The following is a 19,249-nucleotide window of genomic DNA, read 5'->3' as shown; positions in this document are numbered from 1 at the left end:
CTGCAGAATTGGCCGAATGAGGAAACCGCTCCCTCTGTGCCACCAAGCACCTGAGGCCATAGTTTGCACTACTTGACTTTGCATCCATTCTGCTGCAGCCAGTACACGTGCTGTGTCTAGACCAGGAACTCTGACCTCCTTTGTGGCAGAAAATAGAGGGAAATATGAGCTTACATACAGACCAAATTTGAGAGATGGAAAACGCTTAGGGCTGCTTTTACCGAAGGAGGAAGAATGGAGCTCACCCTCTCAGCGGCTCCCTGCGGGGAGCTGCGAGGGGCTGGTGGAAGGCTTTTAGAGGTCTGGATTGCATATCACGGAAATGGGCTCATGACAAATACATACTAATGATTTTCAATGAACTTTGGAAATAATCAGAGAAGCTCTGATAAAGCAGGCATTGCTCAGGTGACGCTGAGCAGTGACAAAGCGAGGCTACTTTGTGATCTGAGGTGATGCCTTCAGGATCAGAAACAACGACTTTTGGTTCACCTGTCATTTTTAAAAAGCCCTCTATTAATTCTTTTAAGATATTCAAAGAGGTCACTTGCAGAGAACCCATTGTTACTTCCCCTAATTTCATTCCTGCTTTGTGGAAAATGTGCTGGAGAAAATGGGAAAGGCTGCCCCCTCCTGTAGGAGCTCAGCCTGTGTGTCCTTTCTGAGAACACACAGAAGAATTTCATCGCTCACGTTTTTATTTCTGAGCAATTCTAATAGAAGAAACATGCTTATTTACATCGCAGTATTTTTCTGAGGAGTCATGTAAAAAAAGAACTAAACTTTTCACCAACTATATTAGCTGTCTATTGTTGCGTAACAATTTACCCAGAATTTAGCTTAAAATGTATTACCTCATGCAGTTTCTGCAGGACAGGACTTTGGGGGCTGTGTAGCTGTGGTTGGGCTTGGCTTTCCCAGAAGCTCATGCGGCAGTCGCCTGAAGGCTGGGCTATGGCTGGAGGACCTGCTTCTAAGAGGGCTCGGCACGGGGCTGGCAGTTGGTGCTGGTGGTGGTCTGGACGCCTCAATTCTGTGCCCCGTGGATCTCACCATAGGGCTTCCTAAGTGTCCTCACAACATGGTGACTGGCACGGAGCGTGTGATCCAAGAGGAAGCTAAGCAGATGCCACGATGTCTTTTCTGCCCTGGTCTCGTGCATCACACGCTGTGTCCTATTGGTACCACAGGTCAGCTCTGTTCAGTGCGGGAGGGGGCTCCACAAAGGCGTGAATACTGGAAGACGAGGATCCCTTTTGTTTTTGTTTTTGTTTTTTAATTGAGTTATTGATAGGTTACAATCTTGTGAAATTTCAATTGTACATTAGTGTTTGTCAGTCATGTTGTAGGTGCACCACTTCACCCTTTGTGCCCATGGAACACGAGGATCCTTGAGGGCCATTGTGAGGCTGGCTGCCCCTGGAACCTCGTTTCAGCATCATTGCAGAGAATCGTGAGGTTTTAGCTGACAGTGGAAGTGTAATTGTTGGGCTTGCTAGTAGGTAGTCCTGACAACAGACGTGAGCTAAGGTTTAGCCCTGTGGCTTGGGTGCATGCCACCACCCAAACATGCTGCCTGCTTGTGTCAGTCTCGTCACTGTGACTGGCTAAGGTTCAGAGCAAGGTTCACCCAGCTCCTTCGGCCCAAGAATAAATTTGGGTACCTAATAAGGATTAATAATTCTACATCTTAGCCATCAATATAAATAACACAGAATCACTGTTTTCGGTGAAAGAATTTCTTCTTTTCCTCTTCATTGCTATTTTTTTAAATTGAGGCCACACTGGTTTATAACATCATATGAGTTTCAGCTGTACATCAGTATATTCCGACTTCTGTAAGCCTACATCGTGTTCACCACCAAAAAGTCTAGTTTCCATCCATCGCCCTACACCTGTGCCCTTTAACCCCTCTCCTCTGGTAACCACCAATCTATTCTCTGTATCTACATGGTTCTTATTGTTGTTTTATCTTCCATTTATGAGTGAAATTATATGGTATTTGGCTTTTTCCGTCTGACTTACTTCACTTAGCATAATACCCTCAAGGTCCATCCATGTTGTCACAAAGGGCAAGATTTTGTCTGTTTTTATGGCTCAGTACTATTCCGTTTTATACATATACACCACATTTTCTTTATCCATTTATCTGTTGACGGGCACTTGGGTTGCTTCCATATCTTGGCTATTGTGAATAATTCCTCAGTGAAAATAGGGGTGCATATATCTTTTCAAATTAGTTTTTTCATGTTCTTTGGATAAATACCCAGAAGTGAAATAGCTGGATGATATGGTATTTCTGTTTTTAATTTTTTGAGAAATCTCCACACTGTTTTCCATAGTGGCAGCACCAGTTTGCATTCCCACCGGCAGTGTAGGAGGGTTCCCTTTTCTTCACATCGTCTCCAACACTTGTTACTTCTTGTCTTTTTAACAATAGGATTCTGATGGGCGTGAGGTGGTTTTGATTTTCATTTCCTTAAATAATAATTAATGATGTTAAACATCCTTTCACGTGCCTGTTGGCCATCTGTATAACTTCTTTGGAAAAATGTCTGTTCAGATCTTTTGCCCATTTTTTAATTGGGTTGTTTGTTTTGTTGTTGTTGAGATGTATGAGTTCTTTATATATTTTTAATATTAACCTCTTATCAGATATATGATTTGCACGTATATTCTCCCAATTAGTAGGTTGTCTCTTCATTTTGTTGATGGTTTCCTTTGCTGTGCAGAAGCTTTTTAGTTTGCTGTAGTCACACTTGTTTATTTATTTATTTTTGAGGAAGATTAGCCCTGAGCTAACTACTGCCAATCCTCCTCTTTTCGCTGAGGAAGACTGGCCCTGAGCTAACATCTGTGCCCATCTTCCTCTACTTTATATGTGGGACACCCACCACAGCATGGCTTGCCAAGTGGCACCATATCCACACCCAGGATCCGAACTGGCGAACCCCAGGCAGCCAAGAATCAGAACGTGCGAACTTAACCGCTGCGCCACTGGGCCGGCCCCATCACTTGTTTATTTTTTGTTTCCCTTGCCTGGGGAGACATATTCAAAAAGATCCTTCTAAGACCAGTGTCGAAGAGTGTACTGCCTATGTTTTCTCCCAGGAGTTTTATGGTTTCAGGTCTTACATTCAAGTCTTTGATCCACTTTGAATTAATTTTTGAGTATGGTGTAAGACAGTGGTCTTCTTTCATTCTTTTGCCTGTGGCTGTCCAGTTTTCCCAACACCACTTATTGAAGAGACTTTGCTTTCTCCATTCTATGTTCTTGGCTCCTTTGTCAAAAATTAGCTGTCTGTAGATGTGTGGGTTTATTTCTGGGCTCTCGATTCTGTTCCATTGATCTGTGTGTCTGTTTTTCTACCAGTACCATGCCGTTTTGGTTACTATAGCTTTATAGCATATTTGAAATCAGGAAGTGTGATGCTCCAGCTTTCTTCTTTTTCCTCAGGATTGCTTTGCCTATTCGGGTTCTTTTGTTGTTTGAAAGAATTTCTTTAGCTACCTTCTCCTAGTAATGTATTTCAATGTTTAACAGCCTTCACAATTAGGGAATATTTTATTTCTTTAATATTAAGTTATTCTTCTTCATCTGATTGTAGCAGTGGCAAAAAGCAAGTGGCAGCTTTTCCTCTGTCAATAATCTTCCATATACTCAATGCCATTAATTTACTTTTCTTCCTCTGGTGAAATAATTCCAGCTTTGTTAACTTTTTTTCTCATGCTTACTGGGATGGGAATTGTGTGTGTGTGTGTGTACACTTTTTATTAAGGATAATTTAAAATGTAGAGAAGGTAGTCAAGTAGAATGCCTGTAGTCTAAGGAGCCCCCATATGCCCAGCACCCGGCTTCACCAGTCAGTTCGCTCCGTGGCCCATCTGGGTTAATGTCTTCCCTCCCACTTCCCACCACAACCTCCCACCCAGTGGGTTATTTTGAAGCAAATCACAGAAATCTTCTCATTTCATCCAGGAAAACTCTTGCCCTTAGATCTCCCCTTCTTTTTGACTCTCAGCTTCAGTCTGTGGGTAAAGGGCGAGATAAAATAGCTTTGATTCAGCAGAGAACTTGGGGGTATGGGGGCATTTAAGGGGGAGAGAAGGGAAATCTCCTTTCTGTAGTTCCTGGAGCAGAGTCATCTGACTTCCCGGCAGAAATGTGTGGCAGATTCTCTAAATCTGTTCTCCTGGAGCGAAGGGTGAGGAGAAAAAGCGAGCAGTCACAGCTCTCTTGAAGTTCTTCCAGGGACCGCTGCCCTTCACGTCATTGTCCAAATTGTTTTCTGAAGGATGAAAAACCCGCACACAGGTCCGCTCACACACACAAAGACACACACTGATCCTTTAACCTAATTTTGGAATCAGAAAATTTTTAAAGGCAAGGGAACTTCAAGGGCATTTAGCCCAAGATGTCACTTTCCTCCCATGCAGAAGGAGGCCCAGTTATGTCATGGACCTTACAGTGGGTTGAGTATTTCATAATATGTCATGTATTTTTCAGTAACACTTTAAGCATTTGTCTTGAATTACACGATCTCTCACAGACTCTATCCAGCAGTGGGCAAATGCTTGCTGCTTAATAGCGTGTGTGAAAAAGGCTTTATAAACTGGAAAGTGCCAGTGGAAAGTCAGCATTTGGGTGATTCAAATGCTTTGTCAACACTGAGTTTTAAAACACTTCATTTCTTTTTTTGTTATACCAGTAAAATATACTCATTACTGAAGATTTAAAATTACTAAAAACAAGAATAACACAAGCAGAAAGAAAAACCACCCTTAAAAAACACCTATGAACACTTCTGCATATTTCCTATTTTTGCATATTTGCAATGTAAAAACATAACATGATCATTTAGAATCTAGAATTTTATATGCTAAGTTTTAAAATTCAACATTATACGTTCAAAGACATTGCCTAATGTGGAGATAGACTACAACTTGAGATACTGTATAATTACAATTAATGTTTTAATGGATAACAAAATTCAACAGCAGCATTAAAGAATTTTTAAACCATCCATAATTCTATTAAATACCATTAAAACTATCTGTATTTTCCTTCTTTATGTACACCAATTTTTATCATTATAGTGTACATACGATTTTTATTTTGCTATTTTCACTAATTAAATTTTTCTCATGCTTCTCTAGTCTATGGCTTATTTTGCACGTAGTCTTGTCTTTGAGGCTCCACAGCTAAAGCCCTGCTTTCAAACAGCTCTCCTGTTTGCTCCCACCTGTGGATCTGTGCTGGCTTTTTTTTCTCTAAAATAGCCCTTACTTACAACTCCCCCAAACTGGATTATTTCCGTGTCCCTCATTGTTTGCTCACTGTCTTGGATGTAGAGTTGTACCCTGTAGCCCTTAGTGTTATGACTCATGCCAAAAATTGAAAAATGAGCCTGTAATAAGTAACAGCGCAAGTACCGGGTGCTACTGGATGACCCTTGTTTGCCATAAGCAGGCGTGTCTCCCCATCCCCACCCCTTCATGTCACCTGTAAATTTGTATCCCTAGCCTGACAGAGCCCTAGCGAGCCTTTAGTCACGGTCTTTGTTTCTGAAAGGCCCTGGAGGCAGAGGCTGGGGCCGGCTTACATCACAGAGAAGCCCTGGGGATGGGCTGCTCACCACAGGAGCAGTCTCGGGTGCCTGCTGGGAATCAGCGGGCTTCCAGAAGCAGTCCCTGAGCCTGACACTAAGGGGCAGCATGTGCTAAAGGAAACAGCTGGCTCTGCTACAGCCAAGCGGGAACCAGGTGGAAACCACCTTGCTTTTAAACCCCAAGAGCAAAGGATGCAGAGGCCGCATTCTCGTCTCTCAAATCAGATTCCAGTAAATGTCTGTCTGATTCCAGAACTGTGTGGTAAGCGCAATGAGGAAATAAAGGGATGCTCCAGGGCTTGAGGGAGGATGGAGCGGACACCGTCAGAGGTGGAGGTTGGATAGTCGGGAAGAGTGCAGAAGAACTTCCAAGGGGACATAGTTGAACTGAGCCTTAAGGAGTGCATGGAATTAGCATTGCAGGCGATGGGCCCAGAAGGTGCCAAGGCATGGAAGACTGAGAGAGCGCGGCATTTTCGTCCTTTTGTAGGCAGGGTCAGAACTTTGAATGCCCAGGAGTGTGGGCATTGATGTGTATTTTAGATAAACTACTCAGGCAGCAGAATGGAGCTCAGATGGAGGAGAATAGACAGAAGAAAGGAGAAAGAGCAGAAAGGAAGCTATCACAGTAATAGAGACCAAAAGTTATCAAGTCCTGAAGGTGGTGAAGAATATAGAGAAATGGATGAGTTCAACTGACATTTTAAAATAGTGCCAAAAGCTGGGTGACGAGTGCACCTGGGGGACTGAGACGGCCAGCACAGCAGGAGGGGCAGGCTGCGTGGGCAGAGGACATGCGTGATGCTTTGGTTCTAATTGAGTTTGAGGAACTTGTGGGACACTCAGGCAGGAATGAGGTCCAGGAGGTGGTTGGGTAGGTGGTTTTGGAGACCAGCAAAGATCTGGGCCAAAAAATATGATTTGGGGGTGATTGAAACGATCGGAGTAGCTGAAATCGGTGGGGAACGCATTTAAGAGTTGGAGAGAGGCAAGGGCATTCAGAAATGAGGAGACCCAGAAAAGCGTGTTCTTGGGTGGGAAGACCCGACATGAAAAAGATGTCAGTGTTCCTGCGTTCCATACGTTTAACATAACCCCACTACAAATAGCAACAAAATTTTCTCCAAGGGCAAGTTGCTTCTGTCGTTTTTCCACAAGGCCTGGCATAACATACGTGCCTGATAAGTATTTCTTGACCACATGTGGGCACATTCATCCAGTGGAATAACGCAACTTTCACAAAGAATGGGGTAGATCTGCATGTGCTGATATAGCAAGATTTCTAACATATATATTAAGCGGGGGAAAAAAAACCCAAGGTGCATGCATGTTGATGCTGTTTATGTATATTTAAGGGTCCTTGTGTAATATTATAGATAATTATGTAAGTTATATACATACACCTTTTTTTCTGTAAGGATAATTATAGCTGACACAGACATCGCACTATGTCCCAGGCACGTGTTTTAACTCAGTGAATCCTGTTGGGTAGACACTGCTCTTATCATGTTTATACACATTAGGAAGCTGAGACCAGAGGGGTGAGGGACTAGCCAGGGTCACATGACTAGTTGGTGGCAGAGGTGAGAACTGAAGCCAGGCATCCGTGCAGCCACGCTGCCACCTCACAGGGGAAAGGGTTAACGAGGGGTCTAGGGTGGGGAATGGTGGACTTTTATTTCATACTCTTGAGTATTCAAAATATTATTTTACCACATGCATTATTCCCTTAATAATAAAAAACTAAATTAAACATATATTTGGGAATTGGGCTTTAGGAATACAGTGGGAGCATCCGCGGGGAGTGGATGGGAGGTCCCCGTGGCGTGCCGGGCGCTGAGAGGCTCGCTGAGGATACATGCCAATAGGCCTGTCAGGAGGAAGGAGGAGTGTGAGGCTGGTGTGCTCTCTGCGTCACGCGTTCCAGGCCTGGGAGGACAGGCCGCAGTGAAAGGTGCGGAGGCCAGTGCTGGCTCTGGTTTTCCCAGTGACTCTTTAAGTTTCTTTTACTTGGAAATCCCCCCTGTGGATTCCTGCTGCGGCTTGTTTCCATTTGTTTGAGCAGGCGATGCGTTCCTATAACTGAAAAAGTTAAAATGAGTTAAGAGGGTGTGAATGAGAGACTCCCTCCCCACACCTTCTTTACTTGCTGTGAATATTTGCAGGGACTCTGTAGGCAAATGCAGAAGGTGTGCATGTATAGTCTTAGCTTCTTTCCTACCAGCCGGATCGCTGCTTTCTTCTTTTCTAAATCGGCACATGGAGAGCTTCCTAGTTCTTTTTTTCTACAGCGGCACAGCTGTCCTTTGGGTTAGTTTAACTGGTGTGCTCTGACTTTATTCCCTTGACCTTGCCATCGGCTTTGCTGAGGAGTCCCAGCGTTTGAATCAGTGTTTGTTCTTTCCTCCTCTATTTTTAGAGTTCTTCCCGGTCACCGACGTCCTAGCGCCTGACTGCGTTGGACCACACGCCTGGTAACGAGGGCTGACTGAATGCTCCCTCTCTCGCTCTTTGCCCTCTCATCTGATGCACATGAAGGGCGCCAACCTTGCCTCGATGGCCCCTGGGGCAGCGGCTCACACCTGTTCATCCTGGTGATTAAAAACAGACGCAGAGGCCCTGCCGCTTGAATCTCTTGTCACTGGTAATTTTCATCTTCCTGGGAACAGGTGTGCGAGGCGGAACCCCAGTTATAAATGTGTATAGTTTCACCATAAACACCTGTTGACGGAGCTGTGTGTTGGCTGAACAGGTATGAGATTAGGTATATTCTTCCTCTTTTTATTTATTTTTAATCTGTGCTTTAACGTGACTCTGTGCTTGTTGTCTGGTTGCTAACTTACAAACACGCTGGAACTGCCACATCTTGGGGGGGGGGTGGGGATTAAGGAGGAGCAGACCCCCCTGCACAGGTCTCCTCTGCAGCTTGCCTTGGACGCCAGAGCACTTGGTTCAACTGAAGTTTGTTACGGTTTAACAACCATCCCTCTCAGGGTGACCCGGGGGTGGTGATGCTCTATTTTAACCAAAGTGTTGATGTTTCCCCACCTGCTTATTTTGAACAAGTGTCTCCTCCCTGAGTCTGGTGGTCTGCCCCTGGAGTGGTCAGCTCTGCTGCCGACATGCCCACCCAGCTGGAGATGGCCATGAGCACCATGATCAGAGTGTTCCACCGCTACTCCTGCAGGGAAGGGGACAGGTTCAAGCTCAACAAGGGGGAACTGAAGCTGCTCCTGCAGCGCGAGCTCACGGAATTCCTCTCGGTGAGTCACGGCTTTCCTGCCCCACTCCGTCGAGGTGGTTGGGGGACCCAGCCAGGGACAGCTCTGTGTACGTGGTCTCCTGTGATTCTGCCACAAACACAGTATAATTTGTTCTGAGATTCAAAATTCAGGGGAAGGCAGCACTAGAGACCTTTGCTTCTGTGAATGCAGGCATGTGCTCTCCTCCATGTTGCCTGTGGTGAGGATGCCCAAGTGCAGACGTTATATTTGAGGCTTCCATCAATTACTCAACGTCCTGGTGCTGCAACCAAAGACATAGCTAGTTATGCCAGGAGTTATAACTAGTTATACTAGTTATACCTGAAGCTTTGCTCAGCTGGCAGTAAATTAATAAATATTATGTTTGGGGACAGAAATGAAGACTGGGATGCTTTATGCTGTGGTGGCAAATTTTTTAGTAAATGACAAATACTTAGCTTTGTCAGCCAAGCCCAAGCTGATTGGGATCGACGGATGGGGGTGTCTAGCCAGTGACCAGTTGGGTAGCAAGCAGATTCATAAAGATTCACCAAAATAGCTAGGAGCTCAGTAAATCTACTCGTGAAAGCTTACAGTGGAGTGTGAGGCCTGCTCTGAGGAAAACCCTCGTTCTGGTGGGGATGAAGCTGCCTTGAGTTGATTTTAGCCCAGTGTTCTGCCCTTGTGTGTGTTTACTCTGTCCAGACCCTGTAGTAAGACGACAGTGACTGTAAGGACCCCACTCTTTTCTCCCCACCCTCCATGGGAAAAACTTAAAGTCAAACGCTTTAACATAGTAATTCTTCGTGGTACTTTTTTACTGATTTTAGGAATCCCCAGGACCTTTTTTTTCCCCCTCAAATTTGGGTTGGCAGCTATGTTATAGAACATTTAGAATAAAAGCTTCAGTAGGGCAAACTTGGCACATTGATTTATTCAAGTGAAATTTACTCTTGTTTGTGATCAATTAAATTTAAGTTTCCAACCAGCGAATGGTTGGCAGCCAGGGAGAAGGCAGTGGGGAGTTCCCCCGAGGAGACGAACGGCTTTTGGAAACCTCTCATCAACCCGTCCTCACAGGGGAGGTGGGCTGCCCAGCCCTGCCCTTCCTCAGCCCCCATCTCCCCGTGGGCTCCTTGCTGTCCTTCCTAAGGATAAAAAGCCGTTGTCCGTACGAGAGCTGCCCTTCCCTAGTGGCTCTTTGGCGTGTCAGATGTTGTGCTCAGTAAGGCTGCCGGATGAAACCTTGAGTGTCGCATGCAGCATTGGGGACGTGCGTAACTAGAAAACTATTCCTTGCCCATCTGAAATTCAGATGGGCCTCCTGTGTTTTCATTTGCTAACTCTAGCAACCTGGTGCCCAGGACTTTTAAAAGTGTGTTGAAATATCCCCCCAAATTTGCGGGGAGATACTATTCTCTCCATTTTACAAATAAGGAAATTAAAAAGCATTACGTGATTTGCTCAAATCCCATTGTTGGTAAGTGCCAGAGCCCCCACTATCCCTTTTTGGCTTCAAAGCTGCCTCCTTTCCATGTCCCCCACCTGCCTCCCCGTGTCCCGGCCCTCGACCTGTGATGGCGGCCCTCGACCTGTGATGGCGTGTGAATACACTCTGAGCCGCTGTCTGCTCTGCTTGTTCTGTAGGTCTGAGCCAGGATTCTGTGGCCCTGGAGCAGAGGGCTGGACTCACTTAGAATTTGTGCCCGGTTCAAACTGACCTGCAAACAGGCTCTTGGAAATTGTCCTTAGATACTAAAAATGCAAATCAATACTTTAATGTAAATAAAAGGAAGATGCAGTTTCAGTTGTCATTGTGAGCTTCAAAGCCTGGGAGTTAGAAATTTTTTTTTTTTTCGTTTTAGTGCCAAAAGGATCCCCAGTTGGTTGATAAGGTAATGCAGGACCTGGATGCCAATAAGGACAATGAAGTGGATTTTAATGAATTCGTGGTCATGGTGGCAGCTCTGACAGTTGCTTGTAATGATTACTTTGTGGAACAATTGACGAAGAAAGGAAAAAAAGATAAGTAGTAAGCTAAGCTGAAGGTGGAACTGTATCCCAAGTTAGTTGCTTGTTCATTCCTATCCTCCAGACCTGTGGTTACAGTAATGCCCTTTACAGAGATAATATACATATATTTAATTGCCAATACTGTTAAATGATGTACACTTTAATATATTGACTTTAAATAAATATTCCAAATCTTATATGCCCTACTTGGAATTTTCCTATATTATTAAAGATGTTCTATGCACTTTTTGTCTGTCAGAGCATCACAAAAATAAAAAATTTAGCTACTTTCAAATGAGACTAGAACTCAGCAAATTCCTCAGACAGACATTCCTCATTCTTGAATTCTGTTTGAACTTCTTATTAAAGAAATTGACTGGCCCTCCCCCTCCCCCTCCTTGTGATTCTGCTTCAAATGGAAGAAGCTGTGAGGCTCTGTAAAGCAGAAAGGCTGATGAATAGAAGAAAGTGCTGGCTTTTTCCAGTGAGTGAGGTCAGGGAAGGGTAGATTCAGGGCTCGGTGCTCAAGCCAAGAGAGCTGAAGACAGCAGCTCTTGGGGGCTGGTGTGTAAATACCGTCCCTGGCCCCTTGGGTCACGTAATTCTGAGACAAGTGTTTATACCGTTTCCCAGGGCTTCCCCTGGGGTTAAGCTTCAGTGACCCCTGGGGAGGCTGGCTTAATCTGGCACCTTCTCTGGGCTACCTTCCCTTTCTTGCCTCACTCTGGTTCCCCACCTTGTGTCCTGCACCTTTCAAATCAACAACTTGCATGCACATCCTCGTCTCAGGGTCTGCTTCAGGGATAACCCAAACCAGGACAGATCCTTAGGAGAACTTTAGAAGGGAATGATATGACTATATTTATACTTCTAAATCCTTACCCCGGCTACCGTGTGAAGAAAGGACTACAGAAGAGGGCACCGTGGAAGACGGAGAGGAGTTAGGAGGCCGTGGCTGTGGTCTGCGTGAAAGGTGGTGGCGTCTCAAGCCAGGATTTGAGCAACGGCAATGACGAGAAGCAGGTGAATTGTTAGTCTGTTGGAGGTGGGACTTGCGGGTGGATTGTTAAGGAGAGGTAGGAAGAGAGAGCGGTCCAGGATGGTAGAGCAGTCACTGCTGTTGCCTATCCAATGTCTGTCCTATCTTTCTTCCATACATCAGAGCCCTGATTTGTGCAGGGTGGAATGTGGCCAGCTAAAATCCTCTATTTCTCAGCCTCTCTTGCAGCTGAGGTGGGGTTTGTAACACACTTCTGGACAATGAGAGAGAAAGCAGAAGTCTACTGGGAATTTCTGGGCATGGTTTGCTATTTCCATATAGGCTCTAAGCCTTCTACCTTGTTAATCCCTTCCTTTTCTTTCCACTGGGATGTGGATGTGAGGCTGGAGGCTGGGCTGCTGTCTTGCAACCTTGAGATCAGTGAAGAAAAAAGATAGAAGCAGCCCAGGACATTGTTGTCATTGAGGAGCCACTGCCCAGCCCTGGTCTGCCTGCCTCTGGTCCTCCTTAGGTGAAAAAAAATAACTGCTCTCTGGTTAAGTTAGATTCTGTTACGTGCAGCCAAACACAGTCTCTAATGTTTAGATTTTTGGTCATGCAAATGATATTTTACTAAATGGGAAAGACTGGGAGAGGAAGAGCTTTAGTGTGGGGTCATCAAGGGGAAATCTCTCCCTCTGTTTGAGGTGCCTATTGGACAACCAAGTGGAGCCATCACATGGGCAGTTGGGTATATGATCTAGCCTAGAGTTGAGGGTCAAGAAGGGACTGGAGACACGGATCTGGGCATCATTAACATCTTGATGGTTGTAAGCCACAGGAGCAGAGGAGATCACTTAGGATGAGAATGTAGATGGAGAAGAAGGAAGGTGCAAGAGTTATCAGGAAAAAGAGGAGGCAGCAAATGATACAGCCAAGGCACGGCCAGGGAGAGTGGGAGAGTAGAGAGCTGCAGAAGCCTCGAGAAGAAAGCTTTTGACGAAAGAAAGAGGCTGAAAGCACTGAGAGGAGCTGTAGGATGAGAAGGACTGACCATTGGATTTGCCGGGGTAGAGATGACCAGCGACATCCATAACCCTGACAGGAGTGGCTGCTTACAAAAGTGCCTCTCCCCTGGTCTGGCAGATGGAAGGTACTCAATAAACGTTTGCCTAATGAACAGATGAAAGAACCTGCCAGTTGTTGATTTTCTAGGGCTAAGACCTATCATTTTTTTCCTTAAAAGAATATTGTTTTGTCTCCCTCAAGCCAGTTCTGAGCAGATAAAACAGAATTTAGATGCCAGAGCATTCAAGAGCAGAAATGTGGACCTTGGTGTTTGCTCACCCCTGTCTCTCAGAAGGTTGGAAACAAAAAATGAGAAAAAAAATGCAACACATATTTCAGGAGAGTTTAGGCTTTTTTCTTACCAGAAGTCACTTTACTCATGCAGAAGGTCTGAACATTTTCCAGGGGCCTTAAAACTTTTAATTTGGTCCAAAGTTTACGTATTCTAAATGGGTCACCAAAACATAAAATGTAAACCCCAAAATTTCCCCACATATTAATCTAGGAAGGACCTTCTCAACATAGAGAAATAAATGGAAAAACAATGTTCATTTCACGGCGTTTCTAAAAATCAATCAAAAGTGAGGAAAAGCAATTTGTGCGTCAAATTAGATTTCAAATGAGTAAGAATTACGTGAGGTACCGAAAGCTCTTTTCTAGTAAAGGAAAGGCTCTCCTTTCTGTGTGTTAGGTACATACAATCAGTTTGTAGGAGGCAAAATTATTTCTTCTGCCCAGAGGCACTGGCATTTGCTATAGTTTAAATCAATTTTAAACGCTGTTCAAGAGTCATCTCTGAATTAGCACGTTCTGATGTTTAACATTTTCCCAGCGTGGTTACTGGGAGACGAGCCTTATGGGAGACGACAGCCTGCGTCTGCTCGGAGCCCTGGGTTTGAGATGTGACTGACGGTACAAACAGCTAGAAAGCATTAAACAAAATCTTAAGTTTTAATTTTAGAAACAGATATTTTTCTTTTCTCCGCAAGGATAGTGGGGTCAAGGAAGGTTTTCCAGGGGCAGAAGCCTGGAGTCAAGTCGCTGACAAGACAAAGAAACTGGGGAAGCTTATTAAAGGAAGAGAGGCCGGGGGCAGAGCCGTGCAGGTGGGAAGTAACAGCAACTGTTCTGGGGAATGAAGTGGTTTGGGCACCCCAGGGTGTGGGGTCGGGGAGAGCCGGAGGCAGGACTCAGAGTCAGAAAGGGCCTCCGGTGCTAATGGGAGACGTTTGAAATCCTGAATGTTATGGGAAATCATTGTGGGATTTTATGCATTTTTTTTCTTTTAAAGTAGTTTTTCTTATGTTTTTAAAAATCCCTTTAAAATTTATAAATCTTTAAAGCAGTGATTTTGAACCCTAACTTCACATTGCATTCCTCTGAGATGACATTAAAAATATAGATGGATAAGCTCCACCCACACAAGGATCCTGACTCAACTGGTCTGGGGATGGGGCTCAGGCATCAGCAGTTTTTAAAGACCATCAGGTGATTCTGATTGCAAACAGAGTTGACACACTGCTTTGATGGTGATAATCAGATCAAGGTCTGGCTGAGCAGCGTCTAGGACAGCGGCTGCTCCAACTACAATGTGCATGTGAATCACCTGGGGGTCTGATTCTGCATCAGTAGGTCTGGATGGTGGCTTGAGATTCTGTTTCTAACCAACTCCCAGGTGATGCCCATGGTGCTGATAAAAATGGTCTAGATTCTAGGATGAAGAGGAAAGGGTTTGAACAAAAGTATGGAGGTGGTGTTTTGGAAGCAGGCAGCTGGAGATCGGTTCCTGCTGGGGCATACCTCCTTTGGAAGAATATAAGACAACACAAGGCATTAGGCACAGAGAGGGCCCAGGAGAAGGGGAGAGAGATGGGAGAAACCAGGACAGACCTTCCTGGGACACTGGTGGGGGGGGGGGGGGGTAAGGAGGCGGGGAGGGAAAGGGTGCCACTAGACATCCTCAGGTCAAAGCTCTTGGGCAAGTTATTTAACTTCTTGAAGCATCGTTTCTCTGGCATGTCTCAACTGTGGTGGCTCACCTGCATCCTAATCAACTAGGGGTACTTACTGAAAATTGGGATTCCCAGGCCCCACCGCAGGTCAAATGAATCAGAATGGAGGAGGAGGGTGGGTGAGAATCTGTATCGATAGCAAGTACTCTAGGTGATTATTAAGGACCCTTAAGTTTCATGGTTAGAACTCTGATAAAGTAAGACAGCAAGTGCCTGGAACACAGTAAGTGGTAACCGTGGAGATGAAGATGTGGTAACGGTAATGGGACAAACATCTCTGGTCCAGCCTAGATCTGTAGCTTGTGGGTTTTATCCAACCCACTCTCTCAAGCTGGTTCCTACCAGAGATGTCTGCCAACTCTGCCACGGGGAAAGGCTGTTTCTCTTGACTTCTCCAGCTTTCTCAAAGAGTTTCTTTTCAAGAAATGGAACGCTATGCAGTCACTAAACATGTTTTCAAAGAACGCTTATTATAATGGAAAGTGTCTACTGTATAATATCAACTTTAGACAACAGGATATTTGATACGGGGCCGACCCTGTGGCTGAGTGGTTAAGTTCTCGCGCTCTGCTTTGGCAGTGCAGGGTTTCGCCGGTTCAGATCCTGGGCGCGGACATGGCACCACTCATCAGGCCATGCTGAGGTGGCATCCCACATGCCACAACCAGAGGCACTCACAACTGGAATCTACAGCTATGTACTGGAGGGCTTTGGGGAGAAGGATAACAAAAAAAACATATTTGACAGGGTCCCAATTTGGTTTTAAAAAAGTGTTGCAGCATGTTTTTTTAAGATATTACCTTGTTTCTACTTGCAATTTTTCATTTTCTTTATCCCAACCAAGAAGAGAGTGGGGTTCCTTATCGAGGGGAGGTCTGTGATGGGCTGGGAAGCAAAAGTTGGCTAAAAACCACTTCCCTTTCCAGCTTTTGTTTCCAAGAGCCACAGCCATTGAGGCAATTATGTGAGGTGCCTCCAAGGAAAATGTCCGGAGAAAGCGAATGATTGCTGAGGAAGGGATTTCCTCTGAGACGGAAAAAGAGATTCCCCTGAGCTCTGGAGGAAGGAGAGGGGCTGGTGGAGTGCGGGCCCCGTGGCATTCCTGTAACCTCTCCCTAGGGTCCTCTTCTCGTATCTAAGCGTCCCTCAGCCTCCCCTCCTTCGCTGGACGTGAGTAATCAGCTAAGGGTGCACTCTGGGCTGCTACCGTCTCCTTTTACAAGTCTTGCATTGTGTTCTCCAGCTTTCCTTTGGAACGTAGCATCTCTTGTCTTGAGGGCTCAGCCAAAATTCTAACATCTGGGTACATATACCCTGAAAAAATGCTAGAGCCAGACCCCCAAGATGTTCCCCATGATTGGTGGCATTACAAGTAATTTCCTGTAAGGAAATTTCGTTGTTTTCTTTATAGTTTTATCTAATTTCTGATGTTTCAACAATGAACAATACTCTGAAAAGGTGCTGTGATTTATTTTTGTTAGAGAATTCCTGCTACTCTAGATTTGTTTGCTTTTAGCCCTCCCTCACCTACTCTAGCCAATTAAAACATCTTTCTCTGAGACCGCTTCCTCAGCCACGCTTGCTCTCACCACATCTCCCTCTGTGCGGTCTCACTTTTCTTTCTGACCTGAGCGCCTAGCAGAGCACCAACAAAGCAGAGGATGAACTGAACCGATCGTGAGGATGCCAAGGCCTTTCTTTGTTCACGTCATCACCACCATGAAGCTTTCCAGAGGACAGTTATAGCACTAGCCAAATCACAGCCACCTGCCCCTTCATTGAGAGAGAGCAGGTTGTCATGTGCTGGTCCCTGGAGATGCACAGGGATAAACGAGAAATGACCTTTTTAAGGGGGTTATTGCAAACCTCCCTATCAACAAGTCCCAAATGATAGAAAGTTGGTCATCAACTATCGTCTAGTACCATCGAAGAACAATCACAAGTTAAGGCCCAAGGACATTTTAAAACCCGCGATGTCCACCTAACTAGTTTCCACGTTAGAGGCTCTCTTCCCACGCAACAGTGGCACACACTTACTATCTTGGGGAGTGAATACATTTTGCAAATTATGTAGGTACATTCATGTTGGCCATAGAGGCATCTGACATTCCATTCATTAGATTATAATGAAGGCTTTTTTTTTTTAAAGAAGATAATTTAAAAACAAACAACAAACATCCTGGGAGGTTTCTTTGGGAAAAAAAAAAAGGGGTTAGTTGCTTCCCACCCCACACTCCCTCCTGGCCCCTGGAGACGACTAATCGATCAGTATTTTGTTTTTATAGTTTTGCCTTTTCCAGCATGTCATGTAAATGGAATCATATAGTATATAGCCGTTGTGTCTGGCTTTTTTTCACTTAGCATAACACATTTGAGATTCATCCATGATTTTGTATGTCCCAGTAGTTTGTTCCCTTTTTTGCTGAGTAAGCAGTCTTTCATTATTCCGAATAAACCACAATTTGTTTATTCATTCACCAAGTGAAGCACATTTAGGTGTTTCCAGTTTTGAGTGACTGAATGAGCCTGCTATAAACAGGTTTTTATATGGACATAAATTTTCGTTTCTCTTGTACCTAAGAGTAGGATTGCTGGGCATTATGGTACTATAGATTTTAAATTTAACCTTCCTAATGGATGTGAAATGATATTTCATTGTGGTTTTAAGTTGAGTTTCCCTGATGACTACTGATGTGGAACATTTTTTTATATGTTTATTTGCCCTCTATGTGTCTTCTTTGGTTAAGTATCTGTTCAAGTCTTTGGCCCATTAAAAAACGTTGGGTTGTTTATGTTTTTATTCTTGAGTTTTTAATATATTCTAGATGTAAAAGCTTTGTCAAATACGTGTTCTACAAATATTTTCTCCCTCTCCGTTTGCCTAACACGGTCTTCCACAGGGCAGAAATTTTTAATTTTAAAAAAGTCAAATTCATCATTTTTAAAAAATGGATCATGCTTTTGATATTGTATTAAAGAAGTCTTTACCTAACTCAGTGGTTTTCAAATAGGAGATGACCCCCGCCCAAACATTTGGCAATGTCTGAGCACAGGTTTGATTGTTACCGTGGAGGGTGGGGTGCTACTGGCATCTGGTGGGGCTCAGCATGCTGCGAAACACCCTACAGGGCCCAGAAGAGCCCTTCACGACGAAGAATCATCCAGTCCAAGATGTCAGCACTGCCAAGGCTGAGAAACCCGGGCTTAACCCAAAGTCACAAGGATTTCGTTCTTTTACTTCTTCTCTCTTACTTTTAAGAAATTTTATAAATTTAGATTCTACCTTTAGGTTTATGATTCATTTTATGTTAGTGTTTTTGTATGGTGGGAGGTATGGGTTGAAGTTATTTTTTATTTTTGGCATAAGTGTCTATTTCAATAACGTTTGTTGAAAAGACTATCCTTTTTCCGCTGAATTGCCTTTGTGATGCACGTGGGTGTATTTCTGGGCTCTGTTCTGTTGACCTATTGTCTATCTTTTCCCTAATACCATATCATCTTAATAATTATTGCTTTATAGTAAGTCTTGAAAAAAGGTAGTCTGAGTCTTTTAATTTTATACTACTTTTTCAAAACTGTTTTTGCTATTCTATTTCATCTTATTCTTTTTGATAGCAGCTTATAGAGATGCACTGAATATATGTTTGGGCTGTCAAATGGCCAACTGTTAAATTAAATATTTGGCCAAAGCTGACACTGAAGTTAAATATCACCATCATAGAAAGAACTTCCTGCATAAAAGAATAAAGCCAAGCTTTTATTTTAAAGTATAATTATTACAATTTTATTATTAAAAGTTTTGGTAGTCATAGTTTACAAGTTGGATATTATACTATAGGGACAATAATTTCTCCAGAAGCTAGATTTGCTCCTGCAATGTATATATTAACAAGAACAATCACTAAAAAATCTATACAAAAGATATACTCAAAACACTATAGATAAATCAAGATGGAATTCTAAAAATTATTCAATAACCTACAAGAAAGAAGGAAAAAGAAAACAGAGACATAAAAAACAGAGAATAAACAGAAAACAACAAATAAAATGGTAGACTTAAGCCCTAACATATCAATAATTACATTAAATATAACTGGTCTAAATACAAGAATTAAAACATAGAATGGATTAAAAACATGGCGCAACTATATATGCTGTCTACCAGAAACTCACTTCAAATATAATGATACAGGTAGATTGAAAGTAAAAGGACAGGAAAACTTACACCATACAGATATTAATAGAAGAAAGCAGGATTGGTAATATTAATATTAGATAAAGTTAGACTTCAGAGCAAACAAAATTATCAGAGACAGAGAAATTACA

The 19,249-nt window shown here is 43.7% G+C and overlaps 1 protein-coding gene across 1 annotated transcript; it reads left to right on the top strand.

Annotated features, from left to right (window-relative positions):
* The first annotated feature begins 7,516 nt into the window (after positions 1-7,516).
* S100Z (S100 calcium binding protein Z) lies at positions 7,517-11,156 on the top strand. The gene is made up of 4 exons (XM_070234695.1): positions 7,517-7,919; positions 8,029-8,361; positions 8,676-8,872; positions 10,717-11,156. Exons 3-4 carry the CDS (start codon positions 8,732-8,734, stop codon positions 10,882-10,884), a joined length of 309 nt encoding a protein of 102 aa, XP_070090796.1. The 5' UTR covers positions 7,517-7,919; positions 8,029-8,361; positions 8,676-8,731; the 3' UTR covers positions 10,885-11,156.
* Positions 11,157-19,249: the final 8,093 nt, after the last annotated feature.

Source organism: Equus caballus, chromosome 14, assembly GCF_041296265.1.
Source record: "Equus caballus isolate H_3958 breed thoroughbred chromosome 14, TB-T2T, whole genome shotgun sequence".
NCBI classification, from domain to species: domain Eukaryota; kingdom Metazoa; phylum Chordata; class Mammalia; order Perissodactyla; family Equidae; genus Equus; species Equus caballus.
The sequence above is the reverse complement of the archived record's forward strand: the minus strand, read 5'-3'. Positions and strand labels throughout refer to the sequence as shown.

Excerpts from the sequence above, each read along its gene's own strand:
- S100Z (XM_070234695.1), top strand. The coding sequence starts at position 8,732 with ATGCCCACCCAGCTGGAGATGGCCATGAGCACCATGATCAGAGTGTTC. Across the intron at positions 8,873-10,716 it reads AGCTCACGGAATTCCTCTCG|TGCCAAAAGGATCCCCAGTT; the intron begins GTGAGTCACGGC and ends TTTTCGTTTTAG.